The sequence below is a fragment of the Contarinia nasturtii genome, unplaced genomic scaffold, assembly GCF_009176525.2.
Source record: "Contarinia nasturtii isolate CC-2019 unplaced genomic scaffold, AAFC_CNas_1.1 Cnas_scaffold_695, whole genome shotgun sequence".
Taxonomy (NCBI): Eukaryota; Metazoa; Arthropoda; class Insecta; order Diptera; family Cecidomyiidae; genus Contarinia; species Contarinia nasturtii.
This window is the reverse complement of record NW_022198046.1, coordinates 842,505-863,171: the sequence shown is the minus strand read 5'-3', so window position 1 is coordinate 863,171 and position 20,667 is coordinate 842,505. Positions and strand designations below refer to the sequence as shown.

Below are 20,667 nucleotides of genomic sequence, written 5' to 3'. Positions count from 1 at the left end.
CGCAAGCGAAAATTATTCTTTATCGCTTATGCATTGTTTTTTTTTCATACATTTGCATATTCATGTTATCATCTAAATGTGAAATATAAAGTCAAGCATTATACAATAACACTATCATATCCGATCATTCAAACGAATGTTAAATAATGATTTCCGATTTTATTACACCTGAATTTTTGGTAATCCATCCATTTTAAATGGGTTGCATAGTCAACAGTTAGTTGAATTTCTGGTTTCAAAGCATATCAAATATGCAGAAAGCATCGTAAATGGTAATGGTATTCAAGGCGGAATTTACTTTTGATCGAAGCATTTTCATATACACCTTTTGAACACATATGCGTGATACATATAGAAAAAATAGAGATTTATGTTGGTTTTTTCTTTAAGATACCACCTTCGTGCATTTTAAATGCCACAAAAAGGAGAATGTCAACTGTCTGAGCATATTTTAATTGTTCTTTTTTTTATTTTCATATTTATGTTCTAGTGGTGACCGAGAAATACGGTATATCAAGTAACGCAAGAGAACATTTTTTGTAGATTTTGTCAACTCAATTTATTAATGAATTCCTACGCTTCTTCATTTGCGGAACGTTTGTATTTCAATGATGGATTCCATTCAAAATTATCTTTGAAAATAACAATTTCGTTGCTTTTACATTCACAGTGGCACTTTGGTTTTGGTCGTGGTGTTGTTGTGGTAGTTGTTGTTGTGGTTGTCGTTGCTCTAGTTGTTGTTATTGGTTTCGGTGTAGATGGTGTGTCCGGTGGAAGATAAGTGTTACGCATTGTCGTTGCTCTTGTTGTAGGAGTTGTTGCTCTCGTTGTCGTTGCTTTTGTTGTCGTTGTCGTTGCTTTTGTTGTCGTTGTCGTTGCTTTTGTTGTCGTAGTTGTTGCTCTAGTTGTGGTTGTTGTTTTTGGTGTAGATGGTGTTTCCGGTGGAATATAAGCATTTCGCGGTGTCGTTGCATAAATATTACAATATGGCCATTTTCCTGCATTAATATATCAAAAGTGTTGAATGTAAATTATAAAAAAAATGTTAATTTCATGAAATGGCTTCAAAACATTACCAGGATATGATGACGGACATTTAGGAACCAATTTACAATTTGGTTGATAGTCTCCTTCTTGTCCTGGTGGGCATGTAATTCGAATACATTCACCGTCTGAGTTACGATGATGATGAGGAGGACATGTTGGAGGCGGAGGATGGCAGTCAGGATAAATGCCAATAAAACCTCGTTCCGAGCATGACGGCGGAGCTTGGCAATCAGGCCTAAAGTCAATCAAGTATTAGTCATTCTTTTACAAATTCAATGCACTTTTTGAACAATTACCAATAGCCTGTTTTCGATATGTATGCTGCTGGACACGGGAGCCAATGACAGTCTGGATATGTTCCAGTTTGATGATAGCCACAATGGACCGGTGCACCATGGCAGTTCGGATATTCTCCAATTAAACCTTTTTGGTGACACGTGGGTGGTCCAACACAGTTAGGCCAGTAACCTTTACACAAAAATATTATAAAAAATTTAAGAAACCTCAAGTTCAAAAATGTGATAAAATTTGGTTATAGAATATGCCAAATGTCGAGAGAAAAAATATTCATAGGTCAGTGTGTCATAAAAAATACCAGTTTCTGATGTATATCCTGCTGGACAACGGTCCCATTCACATTTGTCTCCAACAAGATGTTGATGTGGTGTTGGACACGCTTGTGGCGCTGGAGTTGTGGTTGGTATGTACCATGGTCGGCATATCCAAAAGATCTCATCGAATTCATATTTAAATCCGTTTCTATGTTCACAAACACATTTGTTGTCAACTTTTTTCGATCCATTTGGGCACTGACTTTTGTCGACCGGTACACACTCGCTTGTTTTCGGTACAAACACTTTACCATCTTTACAAATGCAATTTGGAAAATGCCCATCCATACCTGCGATTAATATGAACAAATTATTATCACTAAGAGAATAAAATTTAAGTCGTATGGATGGATCTTCTGACTAAAAATTCACACAATATAATAACTTTTCGATTTAGAAGTATAACAGAAGTACCTTTTGGACATATATCATTCACATTAATTTCAACCGAACAAACGTTGTTGACGACATCGTATGGAAATTTCTGCAAATGTTTATCTTCACAAATGCAGTTTGGGTGTTCGCCAGTACTACCCGGTGGACAAAATAACTGGATCGCTGTAACATTTGCGATGAACAGCACTGTTAAAATCACAAAGCTCCTCTAAAATAATTATAGAGAGAGATATATTGAGACTGAATTATTTTGGAATAAGAATTAAAATGAGCAAGCTCAAGAAACGCACCATTTTGAGTAACTTTGATGAGACTGTATATTAATCAACCGATTGCAATTCGTATTTATACGTTCTATGCAGATATTTGGACGAAGTAGGGAGAACACAGAAATTTATCAGTGGCCATGTAATCAAACGCTAGTTTTAACGTTTTGATATTTTGCGAAACTTGTTTGCATAGACAAAATCTAGCCCTGTTCAAATTGAATCAAACAAAGTAATACCAAAGAACCATATATTTAGACAGATATTTAGCAACATAGTTTTCACCTTTTTAGACGAAAATAACGAGAATAAAATTAATAGATTAAAAAATATAAATTTTTCTATTCAAGTTTGAATTTACCTCTTGTTGTGACCGTATGAGTCTGTTTTTAAATGTCATGCTAGATATGTTGACCATATATCGGTGAATGCAATTTTCATGCTGAAATATTTGATGTTCTTTGACGCATATAATTTTTATGACCGTGACCATGACAAATCGAGTTTCATTCCAAACCACATGATGATATTTCGTCATTAATCGTTTTGTTTGTCAGTATCTATGGCGCGAAATATTGATTTCTTTAGATAAGAAAAAGTGATGAAAGTTAATCATCGGAAGTGATGTATTTTTATATTTTTGATAGCCCTTATCACTTATGAGAATTAAATAATTATAGGAGATATGATAAAATAAAAGAATAAAAAAGTAGAGATTTCAAACTACTTTTATTAAAATTATTTTACACCCATTATGAATTTTAATTAGAAAATTACATCAAAACTCAAAAAAATTATATTGTACAAATTAAAAAAAAAAACGTTAAAACCCATTAAGAAGTGATAAATCTTTAAAAAAGAAAATAACCACGTTAATGTTTCTAATATCTTTGAACTTGAGATAAATTGAACCGACTATTTTCAAAGTTCAATGTTCTCTTCAGTCATCAAACTATTCCGCATTTTTTGATAAATATAGAATAAAAACTCTAAGAAAAATGAAATGAATGCGAGTCCAAGTTGATATATGTATCCAATAGCCACGCCTAAAAATTCATCAACTGTCATAGAATGAAACGTCAAGCATTCTTTTCATTCGTAGCTTGGAAATAAATGCCGTATGTGATATATGAAAACGATCTAATCCACTTTCCAACAATAAAGTTATCGATTCATCTGTTTGCCTTTTCAAGCGCTTGGGAATTTTATGTTTACTTGGTATGATGTAATGGGTCTTTAGAGAACCTAAATTATATTTATAATTTTATCAATTTTCATCATTCGATCACAACTGTAAAATTAATACCAAAACTCTTTGGCATGCAATCCAGTTCCCTGATATTTTTTGCGGCAACTCGCAATTGATCAACTTTATTGGTTTCAGTTACAAAAGCAAATGAAGCATTGTAATTTTTGAGTAAATTTTCAAATAATTCAAAGTCCACATGTCCAATATTTGATCCGAACTGTTGCCTATGAAAGAATCAAATTATTAAAACAAAATCAAATACAACCATGTCTTTCATACAAACTTAAGCAATTCAGTAATAATGTCACCATTCCCTTGTAAATTTGAGCTAATAAAAATTGATAGCTTTGTTCTGTTCAAATCTTGAAAAGAACTAATTTTTTCTTCGGAAATTAAGAATATGTTATTCATCGTTGAGCTGGTATAAATGGCCGCCATAAAAACTACTCCAATCAAGTAAATCCCGTAAAACCAATATTCACATGCATGCCGAACACGAATATTTCCACCTCCAACAGCTACTCCGACTATTTCGATATAAACTGTAATGAAACCATCATTTTTAAGTTTTATCCTTCTACGCAGGTATAATAAGAACATTGCGGCCATGATCAAGAAAGGAGTCGCACAAATATTCAATCCATTCCAAAGTCTGTCTACAAATTTACTGGCACGGCGTTTCAATTTCGCATCAAATACAAAAACAATTGTTAACTCAACCGATTGATTTGGGTAGCAGAAAATGGTCCCGTTATTCTTATCCGTCCATGAAGAGGCGAATATAAATCTTTATGTTTTACATCTTTGGTATGATTATGAACAGAAGCCACATTTGTTTTTGAATACAATTGACTGTCCCGAACACCGTGTAGATTTTCGTTATGATTGCATGGTAGTGAAATGTTATAATCAAATGTCTTCATCCAGGAACGTTCATATTTTCCAAAAATTACATCAAACAAATGCTCATTACTGATTTCATTGTCATCAATGTATAGAGTGTCAATGCTTTGCATTAAATGTTCCTTAGATTCGTCTGGAACAACTTTGACCGTTTTTGAAATCCAATGAATACGAAACGATCAGGTGCTTACTTCATAGTGCATGACGAGGAAATTTGAGTCAACGACTGATTTGAGCTTATCTTTTTGATTTACCGGGCTTAATTCGTCCTTTAAAACTACAAACAAACGATAAAATGTGAAAAATTTCTCAAAACTGTCCACATTCTGTAACAAGTCATCCAAGTTGAGGAAAATCAATTGCAAAACGGAGTCTGTGCGCTCGTCCTGGTTCCAAAGCAGCGAAGTGTCGTCAATCACATTGGTCATCACCCATGGAATGGGATGTGAACACACAGAGTTGATTTCAACAATTAATTGAATATCGAACATCTTTGGATCATAGAGAATATGTCCCGTTTGAAAATGCCCGTAAATGAACAAACGGCAAATAACCAGAGCCAATTTGTGGTAAGTGAAATTTTTCGGTTCGAATAAATACGGAGATATCATCTTTAAAGTGACTGAAACATTCAATTAAAAACTGAACTGTTTGAATTCAAACAAACTGATGTATGTAATATTATCAACTGACGCGTCAAAATGAAAAATCAAATATTTATCCCGAAGAAAAAATTTGTTTTGACATTTTTATTCATAGCAACGGGGACACATGGGGAAATAGGAATACCAGAACCTACCGTCACTTATGTGCTTTGCCATCCAATCACGAGAACATCAATGCTTCATTAATAATATTTTATTTATAATAATTATGGTGTAACTAAAAAGAGCATTAAATGTACTCGAAACATGTAGAAAATGATGATGAAGTAAAAGCATGAAGAATATTACAAAAACCACAGTACTGAAAAAGTGAATCAAATAAAAAATTCTTATTTGTAAAATCTAAATTCAACAAGTGATTGCATCTTATTACTATTATTAAATGTTTTATCAAAAAATTATTCCTTTCTTTATTAAAAAAACTTACTTCCAGACTTTTTTTATTTAATCTGGATCAATCTGGATATTTGAATAATAACATGAGGCCAACAATGGAACTAAGCGTAAACGTGATATATGTATACAAACTCGCCCTATTTATACTATGTCACGCACCAATGACAAATAATTTCATTAAAATTGCATAAATGTTGAATGGAACCGAAGTGATACAAATACGGAAAATATGTACGCGTGAATAAGAAGGTAAAAATGATGTGATGTATGAGCATTGAAACATCATTCACTCAAGTGCAAAGCCGAACGGTATAGATGGTATCGAGGCTAAGCGGAGCAGATTAGTCGAAAGAATAACACCCCTTATTTTTACACTCTCTATTTTATTCAATCGCATTATTTTTTTTTCTCTTCCTATTGGCGTCCCAAATTTTACTTTGTACTGCCACTTTTTATCAATTAGTTTCATTTGCTATGGCAGGTTTTGCTTTGTTTATTTACTTTTGTTGGCTTTATTCAATATACCCCAAAAATAAAATAAAGAGCAAAAACAAAAATATAAATCCAAAAACATTGATGTGTTCATTAGAACGCAAAATCTCAAAAACCAACCAAAATTATTCCGCAAATTGTGGTAAAAAGTGAAAATGGGAATTGTGTTGTTGTTTTATCTTCTGTATTTTTTTGGTGTTTATCCTGGAAACTCTCAAATGCAAGGATGCGCAAGTGTGTCTCTTTTAATCCTCACTTTTGTCTAATAGCGCAGAAACAATAACAAAGATAAATAAAGCTGTTTGTTCATATTTCAATCATTCGAAGCGTAAACGGAATAGGGTAAATGTTTTTTTTTTTGCTAAAATAATAAGGCCAATTGATTGAACCAACGAGCATTTTTTTAATAATTTTCTTTTTTATTCGCTTTCGAGTTGACACCGTAAATAAATAAACACACGTACACAGCCAATTCTAAATTTGAATATTTATATATAAAAATGAATTGATAATCTCCTTTTAAACATAAATGGTTACGACACAAAATTGTGTGCATTCGTTTAGCTAGCTTATTGTCTCGATAAACACCGATTCAACCACTTGTTTTTTGGGTTGGTTTCAATTTTCGATGATGATTACGTTAATTGGCCTCTCTATACATATTTATTTTTTTTAAATAAGCATAATCTTCAGCTCATCTGCATTTTTTAACCCTCTTTCATTCAGCTATATATATGTTTTATAAAGAGTGCCACTTGTACATAAACTGTGGCATTTGCATGGAACTTTTTGTGCTGAATGATTCAACAGCCATTGCCTAATGGATTTTGTTTGTATTTATTTCATGCACTGGCGGATCAAAGTAACAAATTTGATCGACAAAATTCATTGAATGACAACAACAGAAGCGTGAATATATCAAAGGGATCATATCAAAGGTGCGGCTTGTCTCATCTATTATTGTTATTATTTTGAATGAAATGTGAATCGACACCTGTAACCACAAATCATTGTGTTGACGCAGCAAAAAAAAGAGAGAATTCAGCGTGGACAACGAGATGTGCGTTATTATTTTCCTGTCGTCAGGGCGCGCACATATACACAATCATCGGATTATGTGTGGAGCACCACATATGCAGCATTTCTAGTTGACTGAATAACCAAGCTACGGTTTACTTTCACAATGAAATCCATTTAATTATATTACAGATTGATATTTTACCTACCAAATGCCACTTTTTGTCCGATTTATATTCAATAGACTTTTTTCTGCTTTCGGTTTACGCTTCACATCATTTTTCAATGATGAATTTTTAATTAAAATGATTTCAATGGAAAAATGTACAATTTTTTTTTCATTGTGATAAATAAACAGTTTAATATAGCAAAAAAAAAATGATTAAAATGTACATGCAGCATGTGAAAATGAGTGATTCGTAAAAATGATTCAAAAAAGTACAACGTCGGTAAAACTAGGTAACAAAGAATCACAATTTTGATCTTAATTCTATAGGGGAACGTTGTTAGACATAAACTTTATTACCTTGTGCATTGATATAATAAACTGTCTTGCCGTTTCCATCTGTTACGTAAATATTTTGACTAGAATTATCGTCACGTTGTCTATTTGAACTTGAACCAGAGTACCGATTGTATGATGGAGAATTTTGATTATTATAATAATTGGTGTTTTGGTTTTGATGATAATAATTATTGTCATTATGCGATGGACGATATGTTCCTTGTTGTGAGTTCGTTGAATAGCGATCACTTTGACCAAATGTCACCCGATTTCCATTATTATCCCCATCAGTTTGCGGCCGATTATTTCCATATGTAAGAATTTTACCGTAACGATTGTTATTGTGATTTTCTTGTGTGAATTCGTCGTGATCGAATCTCAAATTTCCCGTTCCAGTTCGATCTGGAAAAATCATTTTTGAGGGTCGATGCGTTGCTGTTTCGTCAAAATTTACTGATCCAAGTGGTTGATATCGAATTTGGTGATAATTACCATCGTCTTGTTCTGAAGTGCCTTGAAATTTAATCAACTTTGGTGATCGATTATTTGAAGCAATTCGAAATTCATCGTTATTATCATTATCAAAATGGATGGGTGAATTTGGATTGCTTCCATAATTTGGTGATGGCGTTGGGCCTATAATTCGGTCCATAAAATTTACTTTTTTAACATCACGATTCGAGTTGAATACAAGTCTATCATCATATTGTTTGTCATGCGAATAAATTGTTGGTTTTTTATTAAGAATCCGACCTTCGATACCATCATCATTCTCGGCCTTGTGCTTATTTTCGATGTGAACTGTATAGTCGCTATTCAACTCTTCGGGGAATTTTATTTTTCCTTTTGAAGCAGCCAATTTTAACTTGAAGGCACTCACTTTTTTTGGCCACTTTCTTTCATTCATATTGCTGCTTCCTGTTGAATTATACTTATCGTCATAATCTACATCGATGCTTCGTTTATGAATTTTTCTTCCGGCAAAGCGTTGTCCAACAAAACCGGTCAATAAATTTCCAACTAATTCAGTTAAACTTTGACCTTGATCGTCTGGTGGTGCTTTTGATGGTTTTGCTGGTTGAGCTGTACTACCAACTAAACTTGCGAAATTGCTTAACAACCCCGCATTTGAGGTCAATGTACTTAAATCAAAACCACCTTGTGAATTTGAACTTGAACCACCTCCATTCAACAAACCAGCTAGGCCACTGAAAAGATTTGCATTCGCACCTAAGTTACTTAAATTAATTCCACCACTATTATTTATAGCGTCGGCAATACTTTGAAGAGCGCCCAGATTCGATTGAAGTGAACTCTCGTCAGATGGCTGATTATAATGGGGCGGTGAAGGAGTCTGGTGATTTTGCTGATAGTATTGATTCGAAGCTGAGGGAGTTTGATATTGATTTGGATTATGTTGATAATTTTGTTCGTCACCGAATGCGGCTCCACCATTGAAAAATCGGAAAAATCCACCTCGATGGTTATTCAAATAGTACAGTAAATCGTCTTCGTTTCGTGGACACCTTGGATAGGCCGTGTGACAATTTTGTTCGCCAGAAATCAATCCAAGCAAGGCAGCACGACCATAAACCAAACCAGCTGATGAAGGAAAAAAGTTGGGTTTATTTCAATCCATTATGGGATAATTTTATAAATAAATCAAAAATATTAACCTGATGTACTCGGAACAGCGGAAATAATTCTGAAATTAAATAGTTAATTTTGAAATTTTAAATCGTCCGCTTGAATTAAAATCAATTCATTTGAAAATAAACATGAACTTACGCTGTAAAAATGGGAGAACTCAAAATCGAAGGTTGTCTCCGTTGACTGCCTACCATTTGACTAAAAACAAAAAAACAACATGTTTTATTACTTTTTTTCTTTTAATCAAAATCGAAAAGTTCATACCAAATCACTTTCGGTATGCATTGATAATCATCGTTACGTGTGATTTCTTCGATTGCTTTCGAAAATTGATTCACCGGATTGGTGGGATTTCCACCCAATATTGGATTTGCATACTGCTGACTTTCCGGCGTGCCGAATTGTTGATTATACGGATTTGGTGGCCGATTCGCAAGGCCAGCACTTACGCTTGGGGGCGGTTGATATTCTTGAATTGGCGGACGACCTGAAAATATTTCTGTAGCACCTTGACCAATATTATTGAAAAAGTTTAAAATCGAACCCATAAGGCCACCTTCATTTCCACTGCCGCTTGGCGGCCGCAAATTGTAATTCTGTTGTGATTGATATACAGGTCTGGCACCGCTACCGTATTGATAGGGCTGATTTTGATTATAAAGTGAATGACTGGGTCGTTGCTGTGGCAAAATATTCACTTGCGGTCGACTTCCAACTACATAACCGCCTGTTACTACTTGCGAATATCCATCGTACGGTGATTGAGATTGATACTGTGGCGGTTCAGTATACACAAAATTGGTATTGTCAACATATTGCTGTGACTGTGGACTATACTGAGATTCTAAATTTTCGCCAAAATTAACTTCATTCCCGTCGGGTGTTGGGTAGAATGGCCTTTCCGGATTTGTATACTGGGGCTGATATTGTTGCTGCTGCTGTTGTTGAGCATAGTGATATAGCTGTTGTTGTTGCTCAAATTGTTGTTGTTGTTGCTGTTTCTGCTGCTGTTGTTGTTGTTGCTGATGGTGTTGCTGTGGTTGATGATTTTGGAGACCATACTGCGAATTATACAAATCGGTTTGCAAATTTGGCGAAAACTTTGGATTGTGTACAAATTGTTGTTTTGGTCGTGTATCTTGTAGTTTCTCTTGCACTTGATTATTGCCATCAACAAAGTACACATCAGACGGTGATGGTTGAAAGTTTGGACTGGACGTCTCTTGTTGTGGGAAGAAACTTTGTAATTGACGACTGTTTTTTTTAGAAATTGAAAAAAGAGAAAAGATGTCATTTATACGAAGATTAAATCTAATCTATATAAAAATCAATAAAATCACGAAATTTCGAAATAAAGCAAAAACATTTCTTTGAATAGTATTACGTCTTGAAGATTTCTCCAGATTATAAATTAAAAAAAAAAACATTTCATAATGCACTTTGTTTAAAATTCAAACATAAAAATGATGATGGAAAACAACAATTTGATTGGCATATATCTTCTTTTTTTCATAATACATATATATTGAATGGCTTATAAAAGTTCATCACTTGTTCATTGATTTTAGGCGCAATTGGCATTTTGAATTTCACCCACATTTATTGATCTCAATGAAAGGAAATGTAGGAGGTAAATATCACGTATTTAATTTTTTTTCAACTTTTACTCGTGTCTTTTCAGGTAAATTTATCCAATTTTAATAAATTGCTTCACTTTTCTTAAATATTTAAAATTTATTGATTACCCTTCCGATTTTATTTTCTCCTTTGGTTTTGCATTCATTGCAAGCACATTACAGCTGAGAAGTGCAATCACCCACAATAAATTAAAAGTACTCATTTTTTTCACGAGCTCATTCGCTATGCGTAGTCAATTTAAATCAAATCTTTTCATCGACACTGCCTTCTACTATTTACGAAAATGAAAGAAAAAGAACCATTTATCATATTGAGGAATAAATATGAAACAACACATTTTCTTTAAATTAAAAAATATATAGGTAAGTTTTGTCAAAATTTTATAAACAAACTGTTACAATTTTATGTGCAAATCAAAACTTTAACACTTCAAAAGTACTTTTATTTGTAAACAGTTCTATCCATGGGAGTTCAAAACCATCACTAAACTTGACAAAAACTATTTCAGCGAAAATTGTTCCAAAAAGAGAAAATTGCCGCAAGAAAATGGAAGTGTTTTTTGTCTTCAATGTGAATGAACTGAAAAGATCTGAATCTTCTCAAGCAATTTGAGTTTCCGTTCGAGTAAACGAGCTAAAAATGATGTACTTCACCAGTTGGTGTAAAACCGTTGAAAACGTGCAGCGGATACCGTAACTGAATCACTAATGAAAGTGAATTTAAGTTTACTTTCTGTTTCGACCGTCGGTTGCTAAACATCTTATTTGTTTGGTTTGTCTTCATCTCGCTTCCATCGGCGTGTTTGTTGTGTGCTCTCACTCTGTCTTGTTTGCCGCGTACACATTTTTTTAATATTCACATGAGTCATTTCTTGATTTGGTTGAAGTGCTCAAAAGAGTAACTTTAAATAAAATTGCAGAGGTGAAATGCGACGTTATTTCCACATCTGATTATTAGATATGATTTTTTTCGCGAGAGTTTTGACTAAACTATGTCACTGTGGGTGGCTGTTCAATAGTTTTTATTCGTCGTTTTTTTTTTTCATTGAATTAAATGCAATCATCCAATGCAATTTTTCACGCTATTTTTGTCAACATAGGCAGTCACTCAGCACCAATGTCCATACTCAATGGAAAATACGACTCTTGCGAAATGTTACCTTGCAAAAATCCCAAAAAGAATCGTTAACTCTGTCTTTAATGGAGATTATTTATTTCTATTTCTACATCAATCGTATAGAGTTCGGTTTATTCGGAGAACCGAATCATGGTACAGATTAAAATGGATTCAATGAATATGTATATATGTATTTAACGATGAATTATTCATGGACTTATTTGGCGTCGGCTCTATTATATTGTTTTCTCTTTTTCACCACCTCTCTCAATCACTCTAACGAAACAAAAAACTGCACACACAAAATCGATTACAACATCGCGCCTCATGACGAACACATGAAATACAACAAACCGAAGACTTATCGCATGAAACGACTCGCCAAGTGAAAGTTATTATAACATTTTTTTTATTGAGCTTTGTTATGATTTCGTTGCGATTGCTTGTGTCGCGCTGTACTTTTTGTTGTTATTTTCCTATACTACGGTTCAATGATAAGCATTGTATTTGCAATCAAATCAACCAATTGAATTTTTGTTTTGGAATTTCCATCAATTATTATAAAAACATTGTAGATCAATCAGAACATCATAAATCAAATGATTCGGAAGAGAAAAGCGGAACCGGTTTGAAATTTCAGCATAATGTTGAAAGGAAATGACATAATGGTGCATATATTACATAAAAATGTTGGTTGTAGTCTTTGAAACTGTGAAATTAATTTCACAATCACTTGACTTCCAAGCGAAATTGACAATTTTCATTTTTAAAAAGAGATTTCAATTTTAGTGATGCACATTTTTTTTTTCTTCATAAAACTCATTTTATATAAATAATGTGATATTGTTTTCAAAATAATTGATTACTCATCACATATACGTTCAAAATAAAGAAAATTTTTCGACGCAATTAATTTATTCGTCATTCTGATTTAAATCAATTTGAATAAATGTTTATATCAGACATTAGTTTTGAGCTATGGATATAGCTGCTGCTATTTCATAGCACCTATTCCTTAGGCGCTATGCAACGCGTGTATTGTGTACTGTGTGTTCGCTTACCCTTCACGTTTAGTAGTATGGTAAAGTACTAAACGTGAAGGGAAAACGAACAACATACCTACACGTACACAGAGTACACAGCGTTGCATAGCGCCTATGGATTAGGTGCTATAAAATAGCAGCAGCTATATCCATAGCTGAAACCAATTGTCTGGTTTATATACGAATATTTCATTTTTGCTTGTTCGGCACATTTTAAGATGGTTATAAACAAAAATTGTTCTGTTGATAATTATCGATTTCAATATCGGTTTCATCCATTACATGTCCATGTTTCTCTCGTGGTCAATTGAATGTACCATTTCGATAATTGACGTGACACAAGCAAGACGAATTCATTTATACGAGTATTCGAGAAAATTTTATATTTGTGCAAAGTTCTTGAAAAATCAAAAAAATCTAGATTAAATTAGTTTTACTCATTAAGTTATATATGCACAGAGAGAAAAACATTAAGATTTACTACTACATTTTTGAGAAACGTCAAACCACAACCACTACTGTATTTTTTCCGACTCATTTTTTTTATTGTCAATATTTATGCTGCGCGTATGTATAGAAGGATCTTTTATTCAGTGAGAAAAACAGTGGTTGTGTTTTGACGTTTCTCAAAAATGTAGTAGTAAATCTCAATGTTTTTCTCTGTGTGTGACTATTCAATAATTTTGGATTTTGCGGTGTTTTTCTTGAAAATACATTGTACATTTTTATAAGGAATAATGGGCAACGTTTTAAGCGGCTAGCGCATATTGTATACAATGCGGTGGCGGGCATTAACTGTGACCTATATCAGATATCGTTTGATGTTGTGTTTGTGTATGCGTGTGCGTCGATTGTGTCATTCGTTCAAGTCCCGGCAACATTCACAACATTGAGACACAGTTCTTTTGCGATAGTCAATATTTTTTCAAGTGACATTTTCCAATTGGCATTCATTGTAAATTGTAATCAAATAAAAAACCTCTATCAAGGTGAAGAACGAGTGACGAAACCAAAATTTGAAACACAAAATTTCTGATATCAATTTTGTGACGAAAATAGTTGGTAGATATATTTTCTGTGTACTGTGAATATAAACTTAATATACATTTGTATATTCGAAACGTTGCAGAAATTCTCTTCTTTTTACTTTGAGTTCATACTGACGCAATGAAGCAACGTTCCGAATTTACAAATGTATATTAAGTTTATAAGTGCAATTTTTGGTTTTTGGCCAATTTTGCCGCCTGAACTTGAAATTTTTAAGTCGCAATTGACACCACTTGAGAGCTTACTTTATGACCTTTCCAACGAATATGCTTTGTCCTGGTTATGTCAAGTCTAGGTCCCACAGCGACCGTATGAAATAATGGCCATTTTTGCATGACCTTTTGCATAGTTTGCCATTTATACTAACAGTTTTGTAGATTTCTTTTACTTTAGTTTGTGACTAACCACATGCACCTCTTCCGACGATAGTCCACCTACTGGCGGGAGGGGACATAAGATTCTGTATTTTATCGATCTTATGCGAGGAGACTATCAAACATGTAGTTATTTGTTGTTAAAATTCCATATTTCATACATCTAGACATTTTTGTGAAAATTCGAATTTTGGTACATTTGGACGATTTTTGGTGGAATAGCCATCCAAAACGGTCGATATTTTGTTCAATTTTGTTTGACTAGTCACAGAGCATATTTACAGAGTCATTGGAGTACATTGTGGCCCATAAAATACTTCAAATGTTAAAAGTAACATTTTTTGTCATTTTTGGCCATTTTTGGCCATATTCGCACTATATCAAAGGCCATATCGTGAAGACAAGAATTTTTAGGGATATAAGCTATGCGGCATTTTATAGCTTAGACTTGGGCCTAAAAATCGGTGAAATTTTCAAGTGACCATGAAAGGCTAGTTTTCGAGCTAATGACCATTATGTGTCCGGCCAAACGGTAACTTTTTGGCTTTTGGCCAATTTGGCCATTCCAAATTGAAAATTTTGGACCGCAAATGGCTTCATTCGATAGCTCACTTCAAGGCCTTTCCAATGATATGCATATGTCTGGGGGGGTGTAAAGTCATGGCGCTTCGGTGACCATAGGGAAAAAAGTTGAAAAGTGACTTTTAGAGGCCGGCCACGGCCAACATGACGGCCATATCGAAAAGTGCCGGAACAAAAAAGTCTTACTTTTTTGTGTACTTTAATTACAGAAAGTTTCAAAAAGATCAAAAACAAGTACGCAAAATTGCGCACAGATACATACACATACCACATACTTTTATAGAAAAAACATATGAAATTTTGACGGTTAGGGGGTCGTTGGAAAGGTATTGAGCTCTAGAATTCGAATATCGATGTTTCAGGGGTCGACGACCTCATTTAGTGCCATCTATGGCTATAAAACTGAATTTTGACCCCTCTCTTGAAAGGACCATATTTTGAAGACAGGTGGACCGATTTGTGAAAAAAAATCAAAACAAGTAATCATAAGAAAAACAATTTGTGTGAAAATTTTTTTTTTTTTTAATCACATTTCTTTAGCAACACAAAAATGGTCAGTTCATCCAGTAGTGAAGAAGAAGAAGCTTCTCTAGAAGAAGAGGATGAAGAAAAGGAGGTGGAGGAGGAGGATGAGGAGGAAACATACAATGTTTTCGCGAAGCGTATTCATTTGAACGAGGTAAATGCATTTGAATCTAGATTTGAATTGTTCAATTATCTCATTTTTTATTTGTATTTCTTCAGGTCCAGTATCTTGTTGTCAACGATATTAGAGATTCGGTATGGGTACGCAGAGAAGAAGTCAAATCTGAAATAGCCCTACACGAATTTGAAGTGGACACTCTCCAAAACATTGATGAAGTAGAGTGGGATCCATTGCCAAAGAGAATCATCAATGCCATTACCATTGATGGTGTGGTGAGTGATAAAATTTTTCAAAACCGAATTTCAATTGAATTAATTTCTAATTTATTTATTTATCTCTCTCTCTCTCACTGTAATGTGTATAGATTGAATATTTGGTGCAATTCGCTGATGGTACACAAACAATGGTCTCTTTCACATGTGGACCAATGCGTCAACTGATTGAACAATTTGAAAAAGATCGAATCTATCGTTCTGTAGTACAATTGAATCGATTGAGTGAATTGGACATTCAGAACATTCGGCCAGCATCAACATCAGTAAATACTCGGCCGAAACGAAAATCAGCAATAGCAACATCAGCTGCGATAACAACAATAACAAGACCTAATGTTGAAAACGATGCCAACTATCAACCAGTAGTTCGGTTAAGTCGATTGAGTGATTCCGATATTCCAAATGCTCACGTCATACGTCCACCGCCAAGTACGTCCGTTTTTCAATTTTCTGAACAAAATGAACCATCAACATCTCGTGGCCCTACTTCCGCACCAAAACGAACGTATCGATCGAGGAGATAACACGAGATTGAAGGAACTATTCTGTTATTTCTATTGAGGCTACCTACATTATATTCACTTGAAATGACGGGCAAATCGTTCATACATCGAGACAATTTCAAGATTACATTAAGAACAATTCAAAATTAAAGTATTAATTTGTGGCCACTAATTGGTATTTTTGAACATATTGCGCCAATATTTGCTAATCAATAAGAGAAATTTTCGATGAAAAAACTTATATATATATTTCTTAATCATTTTTTTTGAATTACCATATATTACTTATCACTTTTCTGATCATTAAAATTAACATTGTAGTATAAAAAACTACAATCAAATTTTTCAATATTCGAATTTAATTTACATTGTCTTCCTTAATTCCCAACACAAATATATTTTCTCTTAAGTGTCATTTTAAAGTGAAAGTATGTGTGGTGGCACCACTGTAATTCCTTGAGTTTTTTATCAGTCTCACATTTACATAAACAAAGTCGGTCCAATAACATATACACAATCGATATCGATGTAGTTGTTGCAAACCAATTTATTGAGAATTCACATCGATTCATGTTTATGTTTGCAAAGCAAAACGCCGACAGTTTGACATAAACAGAAGCATTGTCAACGTAGCACGTGATATAAGAGAAACGATAAATTTGAAAAGAAACACTATTATTTGGATCGGTGATTGACAAAAACCGAGGTATGTCTTTACAATTAAAACGCAATTAATAAAACGGTGAACGAAAAAAGTTATTTCATCTATAAAAAATTACTTGTAGTAAAAGTTTATTCTTCATTCAGTTTTTGAATATGTTTGTTAACATTGGTTTATCGTTGCGTTGTCAATAAAAAGGGACAATTTTCTATTTCGATAGCAAAAATGGAAGTGGATAAAGTAGAGGCTTTGATGTGCGAATATTTAATGAATGTTGAACATGAAGCCAAAATTGTGCTTGGTCGACTTGAAGAGATCGGACAGAAAATTGACGACACATTTGTGAATCACTTCGTTGGAAACACAATTGATCGGTAAATTATTTTTGATCATCCACTTTCAATTTAGACAACCGATTAATCAATAATATTTGTCACAGTTTCAAACAAGCGTGTGAATCCTATAGTGCCAAAGAAAAGTTGAAAGATTCACATAAGAATGCTATGACAACAACAATAACCCCAACAGCGGTTGAAACTGAGTTTACTGATGCATCAAATGGAAGAGAAAGAAAACGTAAAGCCGAAAACGTTGAAGACAACCCGAAACGGCAAAAACTTATTGAACCAAATTTGAATGACACGGGCAACGGTAAGATTTGAGAATAATAATCGAAGATTTAGTAAATAATTTATTTTATTCTGTATACAGATACCACAGTCAACAAAGAACAGTTCAAATATACAGATTTCGTGTGTGTTTATTGCGTCGATTCAAGCAATTTCAGTAAATCATGCCGAGGTACAATCAATGATGTGTATGAGCATTGGCTGACTGAGCACCATGCAAACAAATTGCCTTCTGCTCCGTTTAAATTTTATGCTATACCTGTGGTCAATTGCTTCCATTGTAATGAAATCGGAAGCTATTATGATTTGGTGAAGCATCACAAGGAGCAACATGAAGACGAACAATTTGCGATTGTCGAACAAATAAACCTCAAACAATGCGGTATTTGTCATGTCAATGACACCGATTTGTTAACACATTTTAAACTTAAGCATGATTTGAGTTCGACACCAAAGGTCTTCAATCCGATTTACTTTTCAGAAGAAAAGATTTCCGACCTTCTAGCGATTTCTGTGCACAAGCAATGCAAAAAATCTCGTCAAATATTCAATTCTGACGTAGAAGCCCTTGATCATAACTCCGTTTCAAACGGTTGTCAAGCAGATGACCTAAATGATGACAATTCAACTGCACCAGCATATTTGATATGTGACTTCTGCCATGAAAACGTCGATTGCAATAGCCTCTTGAACCATTTTCGTATGCATACATACGAATTCCATTGCTCACAATGCCCGTTTCAATCGGACGACATCTCGGAACTAATAATCCATGAGAACAGCATTCACAAGATCGATTCATTGAACTACCATTGCTCCATTTTTCCTGGATGGATTAAAAACAAATATTTCAACACGAATATGGTGTTCAGCAATGGATTGACACTAAAAATGTACAACGTGCTTGAAACAAAATATGACGAAAGCAAATCGTTCGATATATTCTTGGAAGCGTTTGTGAACACAAAGAAAAAATATGTACAGTTAAAGATTGAACTGAATGAACCAAATGAAAATTCGAATGATAGCGACGAACAAATTATTTATCAAACCGCAAAAAATGTAGCAACGGCTGACGTAATATCATCACCAGATCAATTTACAACTGAAACAAATGGAACGCCTGTGAACGATGAACTGATGAAACAACGAAAATTGGCACGAAACATATTTGTGCATGGAATCTCCGATGAATTTAAAGTCCAAAATCTTTACGATACGGTCTTGAAACTATGCCGAAAACTAAGATTGAGCAGCAGTATTACAGGGAGTAGCATTGAAGAAATTGAGCAATGTAAAGATGGACTTATTGTTAAATTTTTTCGAATGAACACAAAAAAATTGGCTATCCGTACAAGTGGATATTGTTGGTCAAATGATTTGCTTGGATCGTCGGGGACTCATTCTCATACATCAAGAAAAGTATATATTCGCAATCATATGACACCATTTTATCAATCATTGTATGCGGTTGCAGCCGGATTGAAAAGGCAGAAAGTTTTATTTTCATATAAGCTAGGCAAAAATGGGCTTGTCGTCCAACGGGACCCAGGTTGCCAAGAGAAAATTGTTAATTCAGAAAAACAATTGTTGGAGTTTGTTGGAAAATCCGCTTGAAATGTAATTTTTAATACATGTTCGAAACATGTAAAAATTTGGAAGAAAATTATAAAATTTTAATTACTTAAAGAAGTAAATAATCAATAAAGTCATCAAATGTATTTTGATTTAACATTTACCTGTAGTTATCGACTTACTTTAAATAAGCTTAAAAAACCGAAAGAAAAATCGATTTTGTACCCAATTTTGGTTGCTTTTGATTTCGCTGTACCATAAATATACGTTTAAGAGAAAAAACACTTCATATTTTTCCTAATTTTGAAAAAAAGAATATATTTTTGTTTATAAGAAAAGAACATAAAAATTTGGGTAAGACCACAACACAAAGAACTAAAAGCAGAAATAAAATACTTGTGTTTTTGGGTAAAAATATTTATTTATTTATTTATTCACCGTCTGATCACAGACTGATTTTATCACAATTATTTACAATATCATTTGCAATGAAACACTACCCGAATCGAATGCCAGCCGCCAATCTTTTCGACTTCGGAGCAGCAGATATCGACTGTGTCCATTGTATATTACTATTCATAACACAATTTTTCTTAGTTTATTTTACCGAATATTAAATAACAAATTGTCCAATTCAACAATACTATTTCTAAAAATGTGTCTCGATGCCGATTCCAAAAATGTTTCTCTTATTAAATTAAAATTCCTACACGCCATGTAAAATGGTTGACTATGTGCATATTCAGCTGTAAACATCCGTACTCTAATAAGTTCTGTATTCCTCAAATTTCTTTGGTTTACGTTATATTGCTGTCTTGTGTATACAATCTTATCCCTAAGCGAACGCGACACTATTCTACCTAATAAGAGATCGTAAATTAAAAATATAGAGGCATTAATACGCCGTCTCCAAAGCGTTTGAATACTTAAAACATCACATCTAAACTGATACGGTGGCAATACAAAATTCTCATCTCTTTGGTAAACAAATCTTAATGTCCATATCACAAATTTTTTCTGAATTGACTCTATTCTATCGGAGTGTATACGGTGGTATGGTTGCCAAACTATACTCGCGTACTCTAACTTTGATCTGACTAGCGCAAAATATAACATTTTAGCCGATTCAATCGTGAACTTATTCTTTAATGTGCGTTTTACGAATCCTATTGCCCCAAGTGCACTGGCTGTGATCGCATCGATGTGATTGATGAACGTTAGTTTTGTGTCGAAAATAACGCCGAGATCCTTGTGCAAACTGATTCGTTCAAACGTATGTTGGCCGTTGTTGATCGTATAATCGTAGTCGATTGCGTATCCACCCTTTGCATACGTCATCACGAAGCATTTCCTCAGATTCAAATTTAGGCTGTTTTCAGTG

General features: G+C 33.8%; 4 protein-coding genes across 10 annotated transcripts; 2 read left to right on the top strand and 2 right to left on the bottom strand.

The window, feature by feature from the left end:
* Positions 1-544: 544 nt before the first annotated feature.
* On the bottom strand, positions 545-2,361 carry LOC116341076 (spore coat protein SP65-like). The gene is made up of 6 exons (XM_031767932.1): positions 2,345-2,361; positions 2,073-2,262; positions 1,643-1,948; positions 1,344-1,515; positions 1,077-1,282; positions 545-998 (listed from the first exon to the last, which is right to left on the bottom strand). Exons 1-6 carry the CDS (start codon positions 2,345-2,347, stop codon positions 574-576), a joined length of 1,302 nt encoding a protein of 433 aa, XP_031623792.1. The 5' UTR covers positions 2,348-2,361; the 3' UTR covers positions 545-573.
* Positions 2,362-7,437: 5,076 nt separating this feature from the next.
* On the bottom strand, positions 7,438-11,549 carry LOC116341329 (uncharacterized protein DDB_G0283357). 7 transcript variants are annotated; one of them, XM_031768315.1, is made up of 7 exons: positions 11,484-11,538; positions 10,943-11,106; positions 9,742-10,451; positions 9,462-9,684; positions 9,336-9,395; positions 9,224-9,252; positions 7,438-9,149 (listed from the first exon to the last, which is right to left on the bottom strand). In XM_031768315.1, exons 2-7 carry the CDS (start codon positions 11,035-11,037, stop codon positions 7,549-7,551), a joined length of 2,718 nt encoding a protein of 905 aa, XP_031624175.1. In that variant the 5' UTR covers positions 11,038-11,106; positions 11,484-11,538; the 3' UTR covers positions 7,438-7,548. The 7 variants fall into 7 exon arrangements, with proteins under 7 accessions (XP_031624175.1, XP_031624176.1, XP_031624171.1 ...); XM_031768316.1 differs by having other exon boundaries at positions 9,754-10,451; XM_031768311.1 differs by having other exon boundaries at positions 9,462-10,451; positions 10,943-11,103; positions 11,489-11,549.
* Positions 11,550-15,547: 3,998 nt separating this feature from the next.
* Positions 15,548-16,552, top strand: LOC116340526. Its single transcript, XM_031767075.1, has 3 exons — positions 15,548-15,676; positions 15,742-15,915; positions 16,008-16,552. Exons 1-3 carry the CDS (start codon positions 15,548-15,550, stop codon positions 16,440-16,442), a joined length of 738 nt encoding a protein of 245 aa, XP_031622935.1. The 3' UTR covers positions 16,443-16,552.
* Positions 16,553-16,975: 423 nt separating this feature from the next.
* LOC116341137 lies at positions 16,976-19,450 on the top strand. Its single transcript, XM_031768042.1, has 4 exons — positions 16,976-17,127; positions 17,303-17,456; positions 17,522-17,733; positions 17,794-19,450. The coding sequence occupies exons 2-4, from the start codon at positions 17,308-17,310 to the stop codon at positions 19,326-19,328; spliced, it is 1,896 nt and encodes a 631-aa protein (XP_031623902.1). The 5' UTR covers positions 16,976-17,127; positions 17,303-17,307; the 3' UTR covers positions 19,329-19,450.
* Positions 19,451-20,667: the final 1,217 nt, after the last annotated feature.

Excerpts from the sequence above, each read along its gene's own strand:
- LOC116341076 (XM_031767932.1), bottom strand. Across the intron at positions 1,516-1,642 it reads AGGATATACATCAGAAACTG|GTTACTGGCCTAACTGTGTT; the intron begins GTATTTTTTATG and ends TTTTGTGTAAAG. Across the intron at positions 999-1,076 it reads ATGTCCGTCATCATATCCTG|GAAAATGGCCATATTGTAAT; the intron begins GTAATGTTTTGA and ends ATATTAATGCAG.
- LOC116341329 (XM_031768311.1), bottom strand. The coding sequence starts at position 11,037 with ATGAGTACTTTTAATTTATTGTGGGTGATTGCACTTCTCAGCTGTAAT. Across the intron at positions 9,396-9,461 it reads TGCATACCGAAAGTGATTTG|TCAAATGGTAGGCAGTCAAC; the intron begins GTATGAACTTTT and ends TTTTGTTTTTAG. Across the intron at positions 9,150-9,223 it reads CGCTGTTCCGAGTACATCAG|CTGGTTTGGTTTATGGTCGT; the intron begins GTTAATATTTTT and ends TTCCTTCATCAG.
- LOC116340526 (XM_031767075.1), top strand. The coding sequence starts at position 15,548 with ATGGTCAGTTCATCCAGTAGTGAAGAAGAAGAAGCTTCTCTAGAAGAA. Across the intron at positions 15,677-15,741 it reads AGCGTATTCATTTGAACGAG|GTCCAGTATCTTGTTGTCAA; the intron begins GTAAATGCATTT and ends GTATTTCTTCAG. Across the intron at positions 15,916-16,007 it reads CCATTACCATTGATGGTGTG|ATTGAATATTTGGTGCAATT; the intron begins GTGAGTGATAAA and ends TAATGTGTATAG.
- LOC116341137 (XM_031768042.1), top strand. The coding sequence starts at position 17,308 with ATGGAAGTGGATAAAGTAGAGGCTTTGATGTGCGAATATTTAATGAAT. Across the intron at positions 17,457-17,521 it reads GTTGGAAACACAATTGATCG|TTTCAAACAAGCGTGTGAAT; the intron begins GTAAATTATTTT and ends TATTTGTCACAG. Across the intron at positions 17,734-17,793 it reads TTTGAATGACACGGGCAACG|ATACCACAGTCAACAAAGAA; the intron begins GTAAGATTTGAG and ends TTCTGTATACAG.